General features: G+C 56.4%; 1 protein-coding gene across 1 annotated transcript in view; it reads right to left on the bottom strand.

Annotated features, from left to right (window-relative positions):
- Positions 1-24,290, bottom strand: part of NCOR2 (nuclear receptor corepressor 2) — a 160,842-nt gene that overhangs the window by 119,275 nt on the left and 17,277 nt on the right. The window contains 4 exon segments of the mRNA XM_007448653.1: positions 963-1,015; positions 7,866-7,922; positions 19,960-20,073; positions 23,691-23,870. Of these exon segments, the coding sequence (XP_007448715.1) occupies positions 963-1,015; positions 7,866-7,922; positions 19,960-20,073; positions 23,691-23,870 (404 nt within the window).

Raw genomic sequence — 24,290 nt, 5'->3', positions numbered from 1 at the left:
GGTACATAGCCTCGGGCATTAGGCTTAGAGAAACAGAAATCAAAAAGAGGGAGCCCCCGAACCGAAAAAAAAAAAAAAAAAAAAAGGAACCTTGAACAGTTCAATGATTGTGATCCCAAAGGGTCTGCCTCTAAGCTAACAGTCCCGGAGTACTCGCAGCCACATGTTCCTCAAGGGGCAAGGCCCCTTTTACCTTTTGGGCTCCTGGTTAACAACATGAGGTAATATCCCCTCCTCAGCCAAGGAGGCTATGCTCCCACTAATGGATCCCAAGAAAAAAGCCAGCCCCCTTCCGGCAGCCACACCTCCAATACCTGGCTCCCAGCTTAAACACATAAAGTCACTGGTCCCCAGCACAGTCCGGCTGTCCCTGCTCTGTCAGCTCGGCCCACACCAACTGTGGGGGGCACTTCACTGATATTTTTTCGCTTCTAGCATCCATCTGGGAAAAGGCCCCGTCACTGGGATACGTCATATTGGCCACTCCAAAGCCTCTGGGTCTGGATTAGTGCTCCCAGCTGCTCCACGCTGGGCTGTGCCACAGATGGACACCCTGTGCAGACCACAGGGCAGTCCCGAATATGCTTACATCAGAGGCCAAACCATGGGCCCCTGCTTGCTCCATGGCCGCTCCCGCCACCCTGAGCCCACTCTCCCCGGCCCGGCAACTTGCTACTGCTCTAACAGCCCTCATCGTCTACCTCTCCAGAGCTGTGCGTGCAGCTTGCCCACCCTCCCCAAGCCCAGGTCTGTTCCCAAAGCTTCACGGGGCCCAGATTGCCCCTCCCCTGGCCTCGCAGGCCTCTCCATCCTAGGCCCGGAACTCTTGCCCAGATTGCCCCCTTCCATCCCCTCCTCCAGCACCTGGCCCTGGCTGGGAGCCCGCTGGGAACTGAGAACCCACATCCCACCCTAGGCCCCCACCCCGCTGTGCATCTGCACGGCTGCCCACAGGTACTCACATTTTGATGTTCTCATGATACTGCCTGGTGTCGGAGGGCTGGTTGTACAATGGCTGCAAGGAAAGAGACAGGGAGGCGTGTTGGAGCCGGGCCTGGGCTGTGGGCAGCCGGTGTGAGCTGGGCCGGCTACTAACCCCACTGCAGAGCCCTGGGGCCCCTCAGCCGCAGCGCCCCAGGCCCTGGCACCAGGGAGCCATCCACTGGTGTGGGAACCAGCTGCTGGCAGGCATGAAATGGAACATGGGGACCCAGCCCTCAGCCCCGGCGAGGAACAGGCTGTAACGCTCTGGGCACAGCTGTGGGTACCATGAGCCCTCACCGCAGTGGCTGCCGTGGCTGCTCTGCAGGGCACGGGGCAGGGCTGGCCTGAGCGCCCGGGGACAAGCACACACATCCCAGGGAAGCTGAGATCAGCAATGGTCTTGAACGGGGAAGACTGCCAAACCACCGTGAGATGCCCCGTCACCACCACTGACCGGCAGAAGATAAAACAGCCAAATAGTGCCAGGGGTTGGTGAAGACGTGAGGAGACTGGAAGGCGTGCACATGGCCGATAGAAACGTACGCAGGTACATGTGTCCCGGAGACGTGAAAGGATGAAGGTGCGTGTGCCCTACGACCCCCTTCCCCTACCGTGGAAGCCCTGGAAGCGGTCGGGCACTGTGTCCCGCCAAGGAGATGGACGCCAGAATGCCCGGACCGCGTTGTTCGTAACAGCAACGCATTAGAAGCAAGTTAAGTGTCCACCTCCAGAAAGAGGAAGAAATAAGTTAGGACGCGTTTACACCTCGAAGACTACACAGCAGTGAGAAATGAATGAACTGGGCGCACATACAGCAACAAATCTGCAAATGAAAAGGAGGAAGTTGCTGCAGTGTCTGCGATGGGGCAGGAGCTGAGCTCGATGTCGTGTTATCTCCCGGCTGGACGGCAGTGTTGCAGTTAGGGGCTAACCCCCGGGTTCGCATCCCGGCTCTGCCAATTTCCAGCTGTGTGTCTCTGGGTGAGCTACTTAAGCCATCTGTGCCCCAGGTTTTCATCTGTAAATGGGGTTAAACTCAGAGACTTGCTGTGAAGATCAAAGGAGGTAATGTGTGCAAAGCCCAGCGCCTGGCAGACTGAGAGGTCCAAGAACTCTCAGGGTCATTATCACCATCAGGGTGCAGTGACTGCATTCATGGAAGCAATTTTTCCTGCCCCTCCCCCTGTACCCACCCACGCCCTTGCTTTGGCCAATGGGACAGATGTAAACTTCATGAAAGCAGACGAGGCGTTTCTGCTCTTTTTTCCTCTCTTGTTCGCCTGCCCCCCCCAACCCCCGTCAAGAGACCAAGTGTAGCCTGGCAGAGAGCTGCCTGGAGGACAGTAGCACCATCCCAGCAAAACTGTGAGCCGCCAGCTGACCTCCCAGCTGCCCACGGATGTGAGTGAGCTGAGCCCAGTCGAGAGAAATTACTCAGCTGACTTCTACACTCGCGGAAAACAGCAAAAGGTTGTTGTTTCAAACCACTATATTTGGGGCTGATTTGTTACACAGCAGTCGCTGACTGATACAATTACCATCCCCATTTTACAGGTGAGAAAATCTAGTCCCTGAGAAGTTAAAACATTTGCCTCTGGCTGGTAAGAGATGAGGCATCCCGCCTCTCAGCTCCAGCCCTGGAGGAAGGGGTTTGCCCTTTCTCTGCTTGCTCCCTTCTCTGCATGTCCCCCTCTTTATGTCTCTGTGTGTCTCATTTTGTGTTGACCTCTCTTCCCTTCCCTCTCCCCTCCTTCCCTCTCTCTGTCTCACACACCCACACAGGTAGCAGGAGCCTCCCAGACAGCCATGGATGACTGTGGTACAAAAACCAGGTACAGAGTGTGATGGGTCAGGCTGGGCAGGTGAAGATGGAGACGTGGTGTCCTGAAGCCTCAGGGCAGGGCCCCGGGGTGAGGGAAGAGGGCACATCAGGCCCCACCCTTGAACTTCTCCCTGAGCATGGACCTGAATACACCTCCTGACATCATCCCAGCTGATGGGGACCACCCACAAGCAGCATGGCCACGGGTCCAACCTGCCGTGTCCCCAGGGACAGGCCTCCTGCTCTCTGTGGACAGGGCGGGGTCCTCAAGGAGGGGCCTCTGCTGCCCTGGGAATCACAGGCAGCCTTGGCTGAGGAAAATGGCACCTCTCTCCCAGTGTCCCCCAGGTCCCCTCCATGACAATTCACCATTACTCAGGCAATTGCAGGCCCCAAGTCCAGCTGCTCCACCTGGGATGGAGATGTCGCCTCATGGCTAGCACAGGCCATGTCCCGCCACACTGGGTCAGCTGCCCTTCCAAGGTGCTTGGCTCAAAATGGGGAGGTTTCCCCACCCCCACTCTGGGTGTCTGAACAGGAAGGCAACAGGAGAGACCACTGTCAGACTCACTGCAAAACTTCCCAACCAGAGAGGGGCAAGACGTTACTGCACATGGTGGACAGCCCACATCTCAGGACAGCAAGGAGCCCTACAAAGATGCCTGTGCTGAATTCCAGGGCATCAAATGCCCGTGTTTAACCCCAGGTGACTCTGCGCCCGGTCCCTTACGTTCCTCACAAGCCAATAAAACACAGGCCGGATGGGAATGAGTATGGCTTAAAGGTTCGGTTTCCAGGAACAGATGCGCCCCAATTTCACTAGCTGTGTGACCTTGGACACATGCCTTCAACACTCCAGGACTCAGTTTTCTCATATGGAAAATGGGTGTAGAGCAAATAGGATCTACCTCACGGGGCTTTCGAGTAGCCCAGGAAATGTCAGACTTGGTGACTCAACTGCTTTTTTTTGCTTTTAAAGATGGCAAAGTATCCACGGTCTAAGGAGGCCAGGAGGGGCTGAAGGACCACATAGAGAGACCCCGGGTGCCAGTGATGGGCGGGGGGCGGGGGGGCGGCCCGTTTCTACAAAATGGGATGGGCCAGAAAAGGGGAGACTGGCTTCTGCGGGGGCAGCGGGGTCCCAGCCCGCCTCTGGCCCGCCAAACTCGCAGGGGAAGGAATCACTTTCACCCTCCAGCCCCGCTGGGTAAGAGGAGGACACAGCACTGTACCCCTCCAGGTGGCCTTCGGCAAAAGGCCAGGGATAAGTCAGAGAACACTGTGGGGTGCGCTGCCTCTGACCACAGGGGCTGTCCCCCAAGGAGGCACTCGCTGGACATTCTTCGAGGTACACTGAGACCTGGGCTGGAAGGGAAGCCTCTGGGCCCAGGGCAGCCTCCGCTGGCTGTTTGTTGCCATGGTGACAGGCTGCCGCCTCGCAAGACGGAAGACGCGTGCGTGGGTCAGGGGTGAGGAAGGATCATGACACCTCCTTGGCTGGTGCACTGCTGAAGGGAGGGCGGGGCCAGAGGGCGTCCCCCCAACGCCCCTCCTCGCCACCTGCAGGCGGGGGAACACACAGGGCCAGGCAAGGCCTCCTTCCGTCCCAGGAGGCATGTCCCCAGTCAGCGGCCATGCGGCCACCTTGGGATTCACACCCACAGCAGCTTTCTCTGCTACCTCCCAGGTTTCCAGCCGCCGCCAGGGGGACGCGAGACCTAAGAGGGAAAGTCCCTGCCGCGGACCCCAGAGGAGCGAGGCTGGGGGGCCTAGGGTACCTGCAGGAAGGCCCGCCCCCTCCATGCCTCCATTTCCTCCTCTAGAAATGGGGGTGCAGCCAAATAATCGGAGGCAGAAGGAGCGCAAAGGGGAGAATGTGCCAGACTGCAGGGCCCCAGACAGAAATGACTAAGAGAGAGAAGCTGGGTCTTGGGGAGAAGGAAGGAGGGTCCCCTCCAGACCTGATGGCAGGCGGCCGGCGGGTGGCCGAGAAGAACCAGGCGGACGAGCTGCTAGAAACGGAGTGTGTGCGCTGGCCCTCAGCCCTCTGGTGACACGGCTTCTTAAAATAACACCTCTGAACAGGAAGGAAACCAGTACTCAAAGCGGCAGGGCGAGGAGGCGGGGGGATGGGGCTGCCGACACCCTCCCCCCGCTGCCCGCTTGGGGCCAGGCCTGGTCCCCAGGGCGCAGAGCCCTGCCTGGAGCCGTCCGCGCTGTTCATCATCTTCCTCTCCCACGTGGGCTTCTCCCGGGCCCAGGCCTCCCCACCAGGGAGGTCACAGAGCACTCAACACTGTCTTCCTCGGCTGACTGTTCCCTGGGCTGCAGATGGGAGACACCTCCAGGGAACTGGATTCGCCGGGGTGCAGCCCAGTGACCCGAGACCCGGGGTCAGCAGCCCCGGGCCCTTCCTCCTGGCCTGAGATCGGACTCCTGGGTGGCCCAAAGCAGGCCCTGCTGAGGGTGCGCCTCAGAGCTGCCTCTGCTTGGAGGACGCCTCTGGTCACCCGGGCCTTGTGGTAACCAAGACAGAGGGCAGACCAGTGCAGAAGTGGTCAGCCACAACCCCATGGGCTCAGCACACCTCCCCGCTTCGTCTCGTGCTGTGTGACCCTGGGCAAGGCCCTGCCCTCTCTGAGGCTCACCTAGAAAATGGATGGTGACGCTTCCACAAGGCCTGACACACAGCAGGTGCCCCGGCAATGTGAGGCCCCTCTCTGGCCCCACAGAAGGCCACCGAGGCAAGAGCCACTGCCTTCTAGAGCACTCCGGTGACAGCCACGCTGCCCCCCCAGACCTCGGCCTCCTGCGCCACCAGCCTTGAGGGAGCCTCTACCGTGAGACCACCAAGCAGACGACAGCCTCGTCGCCCCCAAAGACCCAGGAAAGAATCACTGAAATTGTGAGCCCGGAAGACGCCCTGCTGTTCTCAGCGGCTCCCTTCACACTCCAGCCCCCTACTCAGGAGCCTCCAGGACTAATTAGGTCAGGAAAGGGGAGAGGGAGAGCCTCCAGGTCTGGAAATGGTTGGGCGACGCCTCCAGTCCTGCCAGCCCCATTGGCAAGAAAGGGAAACCGAGGTGAACAGCAGCTTACTGGTGGGAATGGAAAACAGTGGAGCGACTCTGGAAAACCGTCTGGCAATTAATTCCTCAAGAGAGTAAACACAGAATTAACACGATCCAGCAGGTCCAGGCCAAGGTATCTACCCAAGAGAAAGGGAAACACACATCCACGTGGAAACCTGTACATTAATGTTCACAGCCACTTCCTTTATAATGTCCGAAAGCTAAACCAGCATAATGCCCACCAATGAATAAATGGATAAACTAAACGTGGTCCATCCGTACAATGGAATACGATTCAGCCATAAAAAGGAATGAAACACCAACACAGGCTACCTCATGGATGAACCATAAGAACAGGATGCTGAGTGAGAGAAACCAGACACAAAAGGCCACGTATTGTATGATTCCACTGATACGAAATGTCCAGAATAGGCAAACCCATAGAGACAGAAAGCAGATTAGTGGTTGGTTGGGAGGGAGGGGGAGAGAAAGGGGGGGTGGGGTGGGGGGATGGGAGATAAGGAGGTGATAGTTCAGGGAACAAAGTTCTTTTTGAGATGGTGAAATGTTCTCAAATCGATTATGGAGATGGCTGTGCACATCTGTGAATATGCGAAAACCCACTAACTTGTGCTCTTTAAATGGGTGTGGATTACATCTCAATAAAGCTACTTAAATTTTTTAAAAAAGAGGCTGCTAGAGACACCCCAGAAAGCATGCCCAAAGGGAAGCAAGGCCGCAGGCTGGGAGCCTGTCACCCACCCCAGGAGAGGCCCTGGGCCCCGCCCTTGAGCCGTAGGAGCCCCCCACTCCCTGTCTGGCTCTGCCCCCTGAGAGGACCTGGGAGCAGTAAGAGGCCAGCTGCTCACAGTTTCTCAGTGGCCTAAACACACGGACCCCAGGTTGAGGAGCAGCTGTCACTGCAGAAGAAACTCCGGAGCAAAGAGCTCTTCCCTCCTAAGGGTCCACGACACTGACTGCTCACCACAGGCCAAGAGCTGCGTCAGTGAGCCTTTTCCCCACACCAATTCATCGCTCCCTCATCAGGATCCTCGGCTTCCCCATTTCACAGATGAGAAAACTGAGTCCCTTTCCCAAGGCCACTCGGCGAACACACGGTGAAGCCAAGTTTAAAATTAGGCTCCAAATGCGTCAGATTATTTTCCACCCCACAGCCTGCACACGCACACACGCACGGGGATCCCTCGCATCCATCCTATGTGCGTGTCCTCACGTGCTGCCCCCCGTGGCTCTGCACCCACCCGCTCACTGGGACAGTGACGGTCCCAGGCAGTTGGGTACTCTGGCCATTTCTCCCAGGACTCCAAGGCCACCAGCCGGGAGTTTCGGTGCTCCCTTGTCTCCTATCTCTGGTGACACATAGGGTGACGGGTGCCTGAGAGAGAAAAGGCCTGAGTCTGCTTCCCAGCTCTGCTGCTGACATGGCATCTTCCCATCAGTCAAATGATACTGACAACAGTAATAATAAAAACAACAGCAAGAACTAACGCTCAGCACTTACTCTCCATCAGGCTTTCCAAAACTTAGTATGGTTAATCTTCACTACAGCCCAGTGGGATGTGTTTTATTATTAGTCCCAGTTTACAGATGAGGAAACTGAGGCACAGAGAGGTTAAGACACCTGCTATTAAGTAGCAGACCTGAGAGCTGAACTCAGAGGACCGGGCCCAGAGTATGGGCTTTCCACGATAAACTATAGGCCAAATGGGTTGGACTCCAGCTGGTGAATCTTGCAGCCCGACTGGCTGGGCTTGGGAGCGTAGCTGGAGCGCCGACGCACCCCTTCTCACCCCCAGTGCGGCCTGCCTGTTGCTACCTGCCCGCCCCTCTCATCCTAAGGGTGGATCTCCTGCCCCCTTCCGAGGACAGGGCAGGGCTTGGCAACAGACGACTTCTCCTTCCCTTCACCCCCACCTGCCACCCTGCCCACCCCCTCCCAGAGCGCCCCGCCCTGTTCCCCAGCTCACCAGCTCCACCTGGGGCCCCAGGCCTTCCAGAATCCGATGTGCAGCCTCGGCCTTCTTCTGCAGGGTGACGGAGAAGAGGAGGAATTAAAAAAAAACACCAGCAAACACACCACACACACCACACACACACACACACACACACCGCACACACACCGCACACACACCACACACACACACCGCACACACACCACACACCACACACACCACACACACACACCACACACAGCACACACCACACACACACCACACACAGCACACACACCACACACACACCGCACACACACCACACACCACACACACCACACACACACACCACACACAGCACACACCACACACACACCACACACAGCACACACACCACACACACACCGCACACACACCACACACCACACACACCACACACACACACCACACACAGCACACACCACACACACACCACACACAGCACACACACCACACACACACCGCACACACACCACACACCACACACACCACACACACACACCACACACAGCACACACCACACACACACCACACACAGCACACACACCACACACACACCGCACACACACCACACACCACACACACCACACACACACACCACACACAGCACACACCACACACACACCACACACAGCACACACACCACACACACACCGCACACACACCACACACCACACACACCACACACACACACCACACACAGCACACACCACACACACACCACACACAGCACACACACCACACACACACCGCACACACACCACACACCACACACACCACACACACACACCACACACAGCACACACCACACACACACCACACACAGCACACACACCACACACACACCGCACACACACCACACACCACACACACCACACACACACACCACACACAGCACACACCACACACACACCACACACAGCACACACACCACACACACACCGCACACACACCACACACCACACACACCACACACACACACCACACACAGCACACACCACACACACACCACACACAGCACACACACCACACACACACCGCACACACACCACACACCACACACACCACACACACACACCACACACAGCACACACCACACACACACCACACACAGCACACACACCACACACACACCGCACACACACCACACACCACACACACCACACACACACACCACACACAGCACACACCACACACACACCACACACAGCACACACACCACACACACACCGCACACACACCACACACCACACACACCACACACACACACCACACACAGCACACACCACACACACACCACACACAGCACACACACCACACACACACCGCACACACACCACACACCACACACACCACACACACACACCACACACAGCACACACCACACACACACCACACACAGCACACACACCACACACACACCGCACACACACCACACACCACACACACCACACACACACACCACACACAGCACACACCACACACACACCACACACAGCACACACACCACACACACACCGCACACACACCACACACCACACACACCACACACACACACCACACACAGCACACACCACACACACACCACACACAGCACACACACCACACACACACCGCACACACACCACACACCACACACACCACACACACACACCACACACAGCACACACCACACACACACCACACACAGCACACACACCACACACACACCGCACACACACCACACACCACACACACCACACACACACACCACACACAGCACACACCACACACACACCACACACAGCACACACACCACACACACACCGCACACACACCACACACCACACACACCACACACACACACCACACACAGCACACACCACACACACACCACACACAGCACACACACCACACACACACCGCACACACACCACACACCACACACACCACACACACACACACACACAACAGCAGGCAGCAGCCCAGCCCAGCATGCCCATCCAGGCCCAGGGGCGGAGACGGGGCTGGGGAAGGGGCCCCCTACAAGCCCTCCCGGGGCTGGAGACAAACACAGAGGGCCTCAGCATCCCCGCAGTGGCCCTGGCAAGCCCGCCAAGTTTCGGTTCGAACAAACGCACCCTGTTCTCTGGCGCCGGGCCCCTGAAGCCCCCAGCCTGACGCCCCCCAGGGCCCGGGGCGGGCACAGCTCCTGCCAGGCCCGAGATGCCTTCCTGCGCCTTGGAAGCCGGCTGGGTGTCCACAATTACCTCCACAGTCAGGGGGCAGGGGGAGGGGGAGGGAGGACGAGATACAGGCGCTGCGAGAGATACCCTTTCTAGGATTCTTGTATTTCACAATCACGTGACTACTTCTGCGCTGCCCTGGGGCCTCCCCGCCTCCCCACTCACAACCCGGACTTATTAGGAAAACAGGAACATATGGCAGAAAGGGCTTAGCGGCTGCGAATTCAACAGGCCGGACCCCTGGGGCCCCTGGCCGTGAAGGCGGACATTGTGTCTGGTCCAGGCCCCCAGGCAGGGACCACAGGGCCCGCTTGGCCGGGCCAGCCTGGGGACGGGGTGGGCAGAGGGCTGTGGAAGGTGATGACTTCAGGGCGGGTCTCTGTCAGATGGAAAGCGGGGTGCCCACGGCGCACACGTGGGAGACCTGAGCCCCTCCTGCGACCCAGGAAAGGCTGGGTGCTCCTGATCCAGCCAAACTCAGGAAGACCATCCGGGACTCAGCATGGGCTGGCAGGACAAGCCAAGCAAGACACCAACAACAGGTCGAAACTGTCTCTCAATGATCCCCAAATCCAGACCCACTAAACGCGGGTGACCCAGAGCCCTGCTCACAACAGAATTCGAGGCCCAGGCTTCGGGTGCTGTAGCAGGGAGGAGGGGTGCTGGCAACAGGCCAGCCTCACCCTCTCCCCCCAGCCCCCATGACAGAGGGTAGGTATGTAGGTGGGCTCAAGCTGGCACCCAGAACTAGCTCCGCCTAGAGCCCTGGGCCCAGCCCACCCAAGAACAAGCCATGATCTCGGCCCCCTTTGTGCAAAGCCAAAACCCTGAGAGCAGCAGCCTCAGAGTGTGGCTGGGGGCCGGAAAATCAGGGGGCAAATTATTATTGTAATGATTGCCGTTTTATTGAGAACCTACTATGAGCCAAGCCCTGAGCACACGGCACGCATTATTAATACTTGAATCACACATAACACAAAGTCAGGCAGATTTAAGGAGTATCCCCATTTTACAGCTGATGAAACTGAGGCACAGAAAGATGATGTAAGGAAAAGTCCTTTTTCTGATCTCCAAGCTCCAAGAGGGGAGAAAGATATGGGCTGGTCCCATCCAGGGCCTCCATAGGCATGGGTCCAGCGTCTTCTATTGGGGGAGGCGGGGGTGCGGTGTGGGGGAGGTTCCAGCCTGACCACCCCAGCCCTGGCCACAGCTCAAAGCCAGAAAGTGTCAGCCATGGGGTGTCAAAGATGGAAGAATTCCCTAGCTGGACCAAGTGAAGGACTAGGTATAGGGTGAGGAGGGAATAGGGTAGCTTCCCAAACATTTGAGCACTCACTCGGTATTAAGCACCAGGGCATGAAACAAAATGAATGATATCGGCCTCTGCCTACAATGAACCCAGTCTAGTGGGCAGTTGGTCATGAGCAGTGATGGCAGATTAATATGCTCAGGCAGGAAAAGTACGTGTGGTATATGGGGGAGGCATTAAGCGGGTCAGAGTCAGTCTCTCCAGAAAGGTAACAGGAGGGATACACAGCTGGGTTTTGAAGGATGAATAGGAGTTTGTGTGCATTTATGAGGCTCTGTCGGGATCAGCAGCAACTGCCCATCTAGATAAAGGAATGATGCCAAACACAGGAAGGGCAGGGCTGGAGCAACTGGGCCACTGGAAACGGCCGCATCACACGACTGGGCCTGGGTCTCAGATCTGGGACCCGTATAGGGCCTCTAGAAGCCTGTGTGTGTTGTATGAGCCAGAGTGGATTCCATCTTCAACCACATCTTCACTGTCTCAGGAACACAGGCACCTGGGGAGGGGGCTTCCTGTAGCCCCTGGAGAAGAGACCAGGGAGGAGCCCCTTCCGTACCTGCCAAAGCCACGGGGAGCCCAGGCGACCAGGTGCACCCTGAGCCACCAGCTCTCCGTCATACACCTGGTGTGAGAGTTCCTTTGCTCCCTAACAGACCCTCCCCCAGGCTCTGCTCTTAAGCCCTGAGCGGCCCTGGGGCCTTTTAACACAACTCAGTTTCCAAAAGGCAGCACATCTACGATACACCCAGAAGAAACCTGCCACAGAACAGTCCTAAAGATGCCGCAACACTGGAACACGGGACAGCGGAGCGGCCAAGAGCAAGGCTACACGGCCAGCCAGCCTGGGCTCTGATCCACTTGCCAACTGCGTGGTCTTGGACAAGTCCCTTCACCAGCCCTGAGCCTCAGCTTCCTCATCTACGAAACGGGGATAACATCAGCATCGCCCCATGCAGCTACTAAGAGAATTAAATGAGCTGACACACGTACCGCGCGAAAATCAGGATCTGACACACAGTGGGAGCTAGGTAAGGGCCGGCTGTTATTATTATTGCTGTCAACAATAACGACAAGGCCACGGCTCACACCAGGTGACCCCCTACACGTGCCGGGGCTGCATCCTCTAGAAGCCCCATCTGTGTGGATTCCTGCAGGAACTCTCTGCGGAAGGTTCTAGCATCAGCCCCATTTACACACAAGGAAGCTGAGGCTGGGGTCACACAGCCGACCCAAAGTACGCAGCTCAAGTGGCAGCTAAAGGCTGGGACAGGCAGGCCCTGAACCGGCACCCCGCCTCTTCACGTCTTCGTGGGGACACTTTTTCCACCTCGTGCTACCACACTCCCGCTCCCAGCTTCACAGGTCCAGCTCGTATGGGTGTGGGGTCGGTACGAAATCTGCTGTCAGCTCCCTGGGAGCTGGCGGGGATGTCCTGCCTCCTGGGCCCCTCCCCCAGACAGGCAGGCCTTTCGAGAAACACACATCTGTCCAGCAGGGGCCCGCCTCTGGGAGTCCACTCTGCTCTAACCCTCGGCTTCACCCGCCTGGACCTTAGTCTCCCCATCCGCGTGACAGCCGCGCTCACCCCGGGTACCAAACTCCCAGGACTTTTACAAGGAAGTTCTACGAGGAACAAAGTGTACGCTGTCACTTCTTTCTTAATGTCCCTCTGCAAATGGAGGGGAGGCTCCCCCCAACACCCTGGAATGGAGCACGGCCACAGATTCAGACCCACACTAGAAACTCCCTCCCACCCGCTCGGCTGACGGCTTCTCGCCCCCACGAGAACCAAAGCCAAACTTTTCACCAAGGCCCAGCGGGTCTCCCACAGCACCTAGCCTTTGGGAAGTCACTGCCTGAGGTCACCCTGCTCAGCTGCAGGGGACAAACCAGGAGCACCAGCCAACAGGACGGGACAGTCCGCCCGCCCCTGGCTTCAACCCTCCACCAGGGCTCTTGCCTGACACTGGGGGTTCGGGCTGGGCTCTCACTAGGGAGACAGCACTCCTCCTGCTGGGGACCCCAGGGTCCGAGCGGCCTGGCCTCCAGGGGGCCAGAGCACCTGGGGCATGAAAGACCTTAGTCACCTGTGCAGACAGGTGCACACAAGCCCCGTGGACCCACATGACCAAACACTGTGTTTACATCTATAAAAGCACAAACATATACACACGTGTGCCAGACCGGGCGACTCACACACACACGCCTTCACACACGCATGCGTACAGCATGCACAAATACACTTGTGTACCCAAGCGGACACGTGCATGTGCACAAAGTATAAACACACAGTCACACACGTGCCCCATGCGTGCGCACAGCCACTCACATGCCACATACTAACGAGTGTACCCACAAACGCCCGGGCGTATCCATGCACATATAACCGCAGCTGCGCCCACACGTGCTGACCCAAACACACGTGTATCCACATATATATGTGCACGGATGCATAAATGCATAGAAGTCACGGGCTCTACTGGTGTTGAGCCGCGCACACAATTTGCACACATATGAGCACAGTTTTCCACAGTTATATACGAACCCACACACATGTGCACGTGTACCCCCCCAGCACGCGCGCGCGCACACACACACACACACACACACACACACTATCCTACCTCCTGATAAGCAGGGCAGCCAGACCTCACCCTGACCAGCTCCCTGGCCGGCGCCCCGCCCCTTGGAGCCCCCATTCTAGCTCGTCAGCTGCCTACTCCAGCCTGAGCTCCAGGCCTCACCCTCCTCTACTGCAGAGTGAAGGCAGCACCCACCTACCCAGGAAGCCCAGCAGCCCAGCCCCTATCTCCCTCTAGGCCCCCGCTGCCCAGCCCTCCACACCGCGTCCATCTGCCAAGCGCTACAGCATTTCGGGGAGCAGTTACCCCCGAGGCCCGGTGTCCTCGTCTGTACCAGCAGCCCTCCAGAGCCTTCGGGAGCCCTCCCGGGTGTGTGACGGAGAAGACTGAGTGAGTGAGGCGGAATTCGTGGACTCCTGTTCACAAGCCCGTTAGGACAACGCTCCCTGTAGGCGGAGGAATTTGGAGGAAGCCCTGGACGCCAGGAGCAGTTAGGACGGCCAGACGCAGAGGCAGAGGCAAGGGCCCGGCTCGGGACGGGGCCCGAGACGCTGCTCTGAAAGCCCCGAATCACGACTCGGGTGGGAAGGGAGTCTGAAGCTGAGCATCAGGGTGCCTGGACCCCCAAAATGCTCTACAAAATGCTTCACAGTCTTGGTTATTACCAAGAGAATTGCTCGTCTCTGTCCTGCTTAGTCATAATCACACTGGATAAAAAACTTTACTAGTAAGATGCTTAAAATCGAAGACAAAAGAGGACCTGGGTCCTACTCTCTGATTTCCTTCTCACCCTCAGTTCTGCTTCCTCACCATCTTTGGACAGGCCACAGTCCTCTCCACTGCAAATATCCTTCTACCTTTTCCCAACAGAGCCCATCGTGCAGACCTAGCTCAAGTCTCCCCCAGGACGTCTACCTGGATTGCCCACTGCCCTAAACTCCTAGAGTACCAGCGCTGTGCCAGTTGTCCCTTATTTACACATCCTTCGCTAGTGCTGACAAATGCTGCTTGTGTTTGTTTTACCCAAACTCAAAGTGTGAGCATCCTCCCAGCCCCACCAGACCTCCACCTCCCACCCCCGACACATTCCCTTTGAAGATCAATGGAGACCCTGTCTCTTCTGTGAGCCTTCACCTGAGCTGTGACCCCTGCGCCTGAATGCCCTCCTTGGGGCGACGGCCCACCCACTGCTTCCAAGAGGCCTTTCCCAGTCCTGGCCCTGCAGCGCCCGTTCCTGCCCCTCGGGGCCTAGAAGAACCCTGTTTCCTGTTCTGCCATCTGTGTGCACCTGCCCGGCCCCGCCACGCAGACAGCCACCCCCCCTCCCCACCCTGTGCGCGCTGACGCCTCATCCTTGTGCCCCGAAGGGATGATGAGCCAGAGCCCAGTCTGCAGAATAGCCAGGCAGGCCCTGCCCGGAGGGAAGCTGCGTTTTCCAGCCTTGTGTCCGCCTCTCAGAGGAACCAGCAGGAAAGGAAGGAGAATTAAAATTTAATCCGATTGATCCCCCAAGGGGCAGTAAGTCCTGGCTGTTCCTGCCCAAGGCATCTGAGGGGCTCCTGCCCACTCGGCTTCTGGCCCCTGAGGCTCAGCCCAGGCAGGGGGACCCCCGCCAACCTTCACTGGGGGCAGAGGCCAGTCCCCACAGCCCCCAAACCAGAGGACTCTTCCAGAGGAAGAGTCTCCCTACCCTCTGCCATTCATTCATTTGTTCAGCAGACATTTAGTAAGCACCTACTGTGTGCCAGGCACTGTTCTAGGTGCTAGAGATATAGCTGGTAGAGAAAGACAGATATCCCTGTCCTCACAGAGCCTCTGTTCACAATAAACACAATAAACAAGAAAATATGAATTATGTCCAGTGGGAACAAGGGCAGAGGACAAAATTAAAGCCAGGGAGAGGAGGTGTTGACGGTTTTCAGGATTAAACAGAGGGTCAAAATGGGCCTTGGCTGAAAAGGGGACATTTGAACAAACAGCTGAAAGAGTGAGAGAGTGAGCCCAGTGGGAAAAAGGAGCTGCGGGCAGAGGGTGCAGCCAGTGCAAAGGCCCTGAGGCAAGGGCACGCCTGCATAGTCAAGGAAGCACAAGCATCAACGGGGCTGGGGCAAAGTGAGGCAGCAGATGAAAGGAAGGGGGATCGGGACCAGGAGGGGCACCTTCCTCAGGCCCTCGTTGTGCCTGCATGTGGTGGCTTGAGTGTGATTACGTCTCCCCCATCAGAAAGCCAACATGAGTGGGCTGGGGCCAGTCACCACTGCGCCCCCAGTGCCCGGAACAGTGGCAGGCCCAGAGCAGATGTCCAGTTACATGGCTGCTGAATGAATGAATGAATGGACAGGATAAGTGTGATGTGCCCTGCGCACTGAACTTACCAGGCAGAGGCCTGGTCTCAGAATCCCAGGAACCAGGGTTGGAGTCCTAGCCCGACACTCACTAGCTGAAAGGCCGTGGGGAAATTAACCAGGGCTTCTATTTCCTCATCTGAAAATATGGAGTAGGGGTGCTGAGGGGAGGCCAGTGATGCCCACTTACTGTCAGAATCCCATCAGGATGAAATCAGCATAAATGGGCATAAAGCCCCCAGCCTGAGGCGGTGCGGGGGGGGAGAGAGGACAATGCCTGTGCTCTGGGACCCCAACTTGGTAAGCACCAGCCCAGGGTCGGGGGCACAGGCTGCATAGGCCCCGCCAGCCTCCGCTCCACTGCCTCTGACCTCCTCTTGGTAGAAGCGCCCCCTTCCTCTATCTATTCCCTGGGGCAGGGTGGGGATGGGGCTGACTCCACCACCAGACTCCAGAGGTTGGCCTACGATCCAGCCCTGACCAAGCAGCGTACTCAAATCCACTGGCCTCCACTGGCTGAGAAGTGGGCTTGTGACTCCAGCCAGCCAATGAGAGCCAACCCTGGGACTGTTGCTGAGACGTCTGGGAAGAGTTTCCCACCTGGCCTGGGAGGGGTCAGTGGGCCTAGAGCTGCGGGCAGTCAGTTCTCCATGTCCTGGGAAACCCCGCCTGGGAATGACACTGGCACAGAGAGAGCAGAGGTGGGGACAGAGCGTTCCCAAACATCTTCGTTTGAGCACCTGAGTCCACACATACTTGAAGTAAACTAACATCAACTTTCATCGCGAGACTCAATAACCCCCCTCTTTAGCCTCAACCAGTCTGAGCTGAGTTTTTGCCTCTTGTACCCAAGAACCTTGACTTCCTGGACCCTTCCTGGCACAGCACTTCACAGTTTACAAAGCCCTTCCAGTCACCGTCTCAGCCACATCAACTCTGTGGCCTCAAGAATGTGGCCAGGGGGACTTGCCTGGTGGCGCAGTGGATAAGAGTCCTCCTGCCAACGCAGGGGACGTGGGTTCGAGCCCTGGTCCGGGAAGGTCCCACATGCCGCGGAGCAACTAAGCCCGTGCGCCACAACTACTGAGCCTGCGCTCTAGAGCTCGTGAGCCACAACTGAGCCCGCGCGCCACAACTACTGAAGCCCGTGCGCCTAGAGCCCGTGCTCCGCAACAAGAGAAGCCACCACAATGAGAAGCCCGCGCACCACAATGAAGGGTAGCCACAGTTCACCGCAACTAGAGAAAGCCCGCGTGCAGCAACGAAGACCAACGCAGGCAAAAATGAAATAAATAAATTTATTTAAAAAAAGAAAAAAAAAAAAAAACAGACTTTGGCCAGGACCCGGGACGATGGAAGACCTGGAAGTGAAATAAACCACCCAGCTCATGAGGGCACAGGCTGGACTGGAATCCAGGCCCACCCACCACCCTCCCTCACACAGAGCTGCAGAAAATCAGGGCAGGAGGAAGCGGGAATTCTGGCAGGGAGACCACCCAGGGTAAGACCTGGGAAGGGGTGTCTTAACTGCTGTTGGGGGAGGGGGAGCACTGAGGCCAAGGAACCAAAGACCAATCAGATCTGTAGCTATAGCTCTTTGGGGAGAACCTGGTGAGACCCGGAGGGGACCCCCCAAATTACTGCTTAGGCAAAGCCCCAGGGAAGTGGGGACGAGTGGCTGGGATGGAACGTGGAGCAAATTTCCCACAGGGGGCACCAAAGGCCTGTGCCTTCGAGTCTGGCTGGGGAGGGCTGAGGGCTCCAGCCTGCTAGAGTCTGCCAGCCCCCAAAAGACTGAGCCCCCAAAAAGGGCCAAGGGCACTGTGGCCATCAACTTGCCACCACAGCTGCTGGAAGGAACTGTGCCTGCTTTCCCACCCAAAGATCAGGGAGGCCAGGCAGAGGGGCTGCCGGGGTGACAGATCCAGGAGCTCTGCTTTTGTCCCCCCTACCACGGGCTCCTGGAGCCAACTCAACCCTGGTTCCGATCCCCAGCCTCAAAGCTCACTTGCTGTGCAGCCTCAGATAGGTCACCTTCCCTCTCTGAGCCATGGCTTCTTTTTTTTTTTAATGCCATGGCTTCTTTATGAGTGAAATGGAGAGAATAATAGGACCTATCTTAAATGGGTCTGGAGAGGAATAAATGAAATCATGCAAAATATAAACGATAACAAGAAGAACAGAGTAACAAAGACTACAACAATGACAACAATTAACAGTGCCAGCTAGCACCTACATGGTGCCAGGCATTGTTCTAAGGGCACTACATAATGAACTCATTTAATCCCCACACCATGGTATAAGGTAGGTGCTATAATTATCATCATTTTACTGGTGAGGAACGTGGGTTGCAGGGAGACTTAATTAATTTGCCCAAGGTCACAGTGCCAAGAAGTGGTAGAGATGGGATTTGAACCCAGGACATCTGGCTAAAGCACATGTGGCCCCTTAGTTCTCCTATCATTGTGATTGTTATTAGTGTTATTTGGGGTAGGGAACCAGGGCATGGAAGGGTGACCAGCCCTGCAAGGCCCAGCACACAGTTCCCAGGCCTCCAGCAGGTTCAGTCTCATCCTGCATCTGTTGTAGCTTCAAGAGGTGGAGGCAGAGCCAAACCAGTTGATCCAACAGCTTCCTGCCTAGAGCTATAGCCCTAGGCACCAATCACATGTTCCCAGGCTCTGGAGCAGCTCAAGCCTTGGGGTTCAGCCCCTGGGAGACACTCTGCTCTGGGTGCCCTGAGCCCCTCCCCCTCCAGGCACCCAGCAGCTGCCCTCCACAGATCTCTATGAGCCCCCACCGTCTGCTACAGACCCTGCGTTCAACCATCCAACAGCCCTTTCCAGGGCTAAATGTAAGCAGAGGCCAGTGCTGACGAATCAGGCCCTGGGATCTGATGGCCCACGGGTTCAAATCCCAGGTCCACCACTTCCCAGCTGTGTGACTTTGGACAAGTCACTTAACCTCTCTGGGCCTCAATTTCTCCCTGTGTTAAATGGAAACAATCACCATACCTACCCTCTGAGGACTGCTATGGAAAAAACCTGGCCCGTAGCCTGGAGGAGCTGTTCAACTAATGTTTGCTGTTGTGATGAATAGTATTACTATTGTTTTCTGCATTACAGGAATTTCTTCCGCATGAGTACCTAAGTGACTGCCTGTTCCCCCCCCCCCCCCCCCCTCCAGGAACCCGCTAGGGGTGGGGCCGTGCATTCTGCTCCCTCCCCCAAGTGACTGAGGGCGGAGCGGCCCCCCCGCCCCTGCCCCCCCCCCCCCCCCCCGCACTGACCAACTGGCCTCTGAAGCTCTCCTATGACCTAATGCCTGCATTTTCATTTGCATCCCACAGGCCAGCCACGGTCCCCACCAGTCGGCATGTCTGAGCAGAACAAACCACAGCCACACCAAGATGGGTCTCCACTGGCCACCCTTTCCCCCTCCCACACACAAACCCAGGTTTGTGGGAGGCGGGGGGGCGTGTCATACAGGTTCCCATTTCACAGATGGGAACACCAAGGCCCCGGGAGAGAGGCCCTTCACAGCGACACCTGCATCCCACCTGGTGGCCGGCACAGGGAGAGCAAGAGAAGGTGGTGTAGGGGCTCTGCGGGGCAGGTCAGGGCGTACCCGGTTCTCGTCGTAGATGATCTGCACCAGACTGCGATGCTTTGACTCAATGGGTGGTGGTGACACGGGCTTCTCGGGCTCCGGTGGCTTGGCGGCCTCCTCCTCCAGCTGTTGCTGTGGGGAGCAAGCGGGGAGAGTGGAGTGGTGAGCACGCCAGCAGGAGGAAGGAGAGACAGCGCCCCCTGCCCCTGGGCAGGAGGGCAGCACCCCTGCGCGGGAGGGCGGCACCCCCGCGCAGCGGGGCTGGTGGCCCCACACAGGAAGTCAGGCTGCTAACCATTTCCCCTGAGTCACCCGCAGGGACTCCGAGCCCCAGAGAGGCCCTAGCTCCCAAAGGGGAGGGCCCAACCAGGGCCAACTCCAGGCTCTGCAGCCAGCCTTCCCGGGTTCAAGTCCAACCTTGGTGATTTATCAGCTAGGTGAGCATCGGCAAGCAGCTTAACTCCGCTGTGCCTCAGTTTCCTCATCTGTAAAGTGGGGCTCGTGGCTGTGCCTCCCTGATGAGTTAATGTATGTACTGTGCAGACTGGGGGCTCGCTGAAGGCCAGCCGTTATCCATTATTTCCACCATCAGTACCGTCATCCTCAGGAGAGGCTGTGGAGACTCTGGACCCAAACTGTCCAGACAAGAACACTATTTCTACTACTTACTTGCCATGTAAGCTTGGGAGCTCGCTAAACTCCTGAGCCTCACTCTCCTCATCTGCAAAGTGGGGATAATTAAAGTTTCTCTCCTAGAGAGTTGATATGAGAATTAAACAAGCTGGTGCACGCAAAGCACTCAGCACCTAAAAAGCAGCTTCTCATCATCATCGTTATCGTCATCTGCCCCGCGGGCTTCATACTGGACCCTCCTCCTCCAAACACCATAAAGGACTTACCTTCATGCTGCTGTCTGCTTTATACCAAAAAGGCAAAGCAACGACCAGAGAGCTTAAGACACTGGTCCAAGGTCACACAGGAGGCCAGTGCCCAGGTGTACAATCTGACAGGGCGTCTTGAGTGAGATGAGAACACTGTTCTTTGCTCACAAGGCTCACCCATCCTGCCCATGACCATGGAGCAAACCATCATGAACTCAAAAACACGGCCAAGAGGAGAGTAATGCAGAAAGAGCCAGAAAATCCAGTTTGGGCTTCTGCCGGCACAAAGGCCTGGAGGGTTGAGCCGAGCTGCCTCAGTCCCACAGTGACCCCTGTTGGTAGCTTTCAGAAGGGCAGCCAGCACCTGGCAAAACACTGAAATCCCTCCAAACAGTGCAAAACAAACTAAGCCAAGAAACGGAAGGCATACATAGCCACAAAGGAGACTCTCGCCAGTCAGTGAAGGTGGCCCTCCCTGAGGCACCAAACGTTAAACACGGAGTTACCATGGGACCCAGCAATTCCACCCCTAGGTACAGACCCAAAGAATTGAAAACAGGTTCTCAGAAACATGAGCACGAAAGTTCACAGCGTGGTTCACGACAGTCAAAAGGTGGAGATAACCCAAACGTCCATCAACTGATGCATGGATAAACAAATGTGGTCCATCCATCCATACAGTGGAATATTACTTGGCAGTAAAAGGAATGAAACACTGGCACAGGCTGCAACATGGACGAACCTTGAAAACATGATGCTGAGTGAAAGATGCCAGACACAAAATGCCACACAGTGTTTGATCCCACTTATAGAAAATGTCCAGACAAATCCATAGAGACAGAAAGCAGATGAGTGGCTGGTGGGGAAAGGAAACTGGAAGTGACTGCGAATGTGTACGGGGCCTCCTTCTGGGGTCATGAAAATGTCTTGGAACTAGAACTAGATAGAATGGGTGGCTGTACAACGCTGTGAATGTACTAAATGCTGCTGGGTTGTTCACCTTAAAATGAGTCATTCTATGTTTTGTGGATTTTAGTTAAAAAAGAAAAATGCCAAAGTGGAATTAAAACCCAAAAATCTATCGAGGGCTGCCCTGAGCCACGTGGCTTCTGGCTGCAGTCACAAACGTGTGCACATGGCCTGTGGCTTCAGCCTGGGCCCAAAGCCAGGCCCAGGGGGACTAAAGGTCCCAGCACTCCACGGGCCTTGGCAACGCCTGCCCGACTCAAACCGGGGCCCAGCCCCACTGCATGCTGAGCTGCCATCCTGGAAACCCACCTACCACCCACAGCTGGCCGAGCCTCACTGACCAGTCCAGCTTCTGGACCATCCTCAGGTCCCCCCATGCGAACGACAGCCCCGAGGCCTCTTGGAATCAATGCTCCCTCCCACTGCACATCTTTCCAATTCCACTCACATAGCCCTGAACTGGCTTCCGGGAAGCATCTCTCACCAGCCTTCCCTCTACTGCCCGTGGTGGCCAGAGAGGGTCCTTGATCCTCTATGGAGCCCATACATCCTTACCTGGAGGGGATCGGGTGTGACCCTGCTTCCCCCAGGGTCAACACATGTGTCACACTATCTCAGTCCACAGTTTTTAAGGAGCACCTACTACGTGCTGGCATTGCTAGGAGCACAGCAGGGAACAGGAGACAGGAACTCTGCTTTTACACCATTGTTGTGAGACGACCACAGTGTCACAGAGCAAGATATGTATTAGTTCAAATGGTGACACCATCAGGCAGGATAACGGGCTAGGGCAGGGGTGGCAAACTTTTTCTGTAAAGGACCAGGGAGTAAATATCTTGGGCTTTGTTGGCCACACAGTCTCTGTTGTGACCAGCCAGCTCTGCGGCTGTATCATAAAAGCAGCCACAGATGATGTGTAAACAAATGGACGTGGCTGTGTGCCAATGAAACCTTATTTACAAAAACAGGCACCGAGCTGGATCTGGCTGGATTTGCTGACCCCCAGGGTAGAGGATGGCTGGGGATGAGGACTCCTGTAAAGGCTAGGGCGGGTCCCTCTGTGGAAGGGACATCTGAGCAGACACCTGAAGATGCCACAGAGGGAAGCAGCAGAAGACCCAGGAAAAGGCAGATTATCAACTAACTTTCTATCAATTAATATTAAAAATAAAATTGTAAAGTTAATATTATTAATCTTTACGTTAACTTTTCTTTGGTTTCGACAGTGACAACGAGGACTTCTTCTCACCACATGACCCTGTTCCCCCCTCACAACCTTATGAGGTGGTGTCATATCTGTGCCCATCTTACAGACAAGAAACCGAGGCTCAGAGAGGTGAATGTTCCAAGGCAGAGTTAGGAGGCCCAGCTCATAGAGATTCCAGAGCCAGGGTCAGAGTCACGTGATATTTCCCCCCACATTATGGATGAGGAAACTGAGGCACAGAGAAGTAACTGCCCACCCCACATGTCTGGACAGCCTGGCTGTAAATGCTGACCTCCCAACCCATCGTTCCTGTGCCCTCCCAGTACAGTAGCCACATGTGGCTATTCAAGTGTAAATTTCATTTCAATTCAAGTTCAACGACATTAAAAATTCTGTTCCTCAGCTGCACTAGGCACATTTCAAGGGCTCAACAGTCACATACGGGTAGTGGCTACCATTGTGGACAGTGCAGATCTAGAACATTTCCGTCATTGCAGAAAGCTCCCTCGGACAGCACCACACAAAACAGCTCTCTTGTCCAATAAACGTAAAGGGCATAAAAATGAGCCAGTACAATGGGCAGTGCTCAGCACACGTTCGCAACTGCTATAACTACTAGTGTTGTTATCTTCTCAGCGGCAGCTGCTGCTGAATCGGGAGCTGAGAGCCGCCACTGCCCCACCCACACGCACCTGTTTCTTCTTCAGCTTGGAGATCTGCTGCTCTACCATGGTGATCTCGCGGTCCACCCGATCCATATTCTGGATCAGCTCCTCCTTGGAGAGCCGTGGAGGTACCAGCTCCAGCTCCGGGTCGGCATGTGGGGGGCTGGGAGGAGACACCGGCTCCAGCTTGCCTGTCAGGCTGCGGTCCTGTGGTGGAGGAAAAACAGGTGTGGAGTCAGTGCAGGGGGCACCCCCATCCCCCCCAAAACCGCAAGTTTCCAGCCATGACTTCAGGCACCAACACACCGGGCATCTGTCGTGCCAGCCCCCATGTGCCAAATACAGGGTTGCTTACTGATCCCACCTCTCTGCCTTTGCCGTCACTCGTCCTCCTGCCAGGTGTTCCTTCCCCAGCCTTTTCCAAAGTGCAGATTCTCTTTATCCTCCCACACGCAAGTTTCCCCAACCGTCCCTCAAGTCGTGAAGCCCTCCCTCTTTCCTTTCCCCATAACACACCTCTCTCTTACCCCACTTACCCCGTCTGTGCCCTCCCACCAGACCAAACTCCTCGAGAACCAAGACCCACAACCTCCAGACTGATGTTCCGTGAACACTTATTCACGACGC

This window comes from Lipotes vexillifer, unplaced genomic scaffold (assembly GCF_000442215.2).
Source record: "Lipotes vexillifer unplaced genomic scaffold, Lipotes_vexillifer_v1.1 scaffold21, whole genome shotgun sequence".
NCBI classification, from domain to species: Eukaryota; Metazoa; Chordata; class Mammalia; order Artiodactyla; family Lipotidae; genus Lipotes; species Lipotes vexillifer.
The sequence above is the reverse complement of the archived record's forward strand: the minus strand, read 5'-3'. Positions and strand labels throughout refer to the sequence as shown.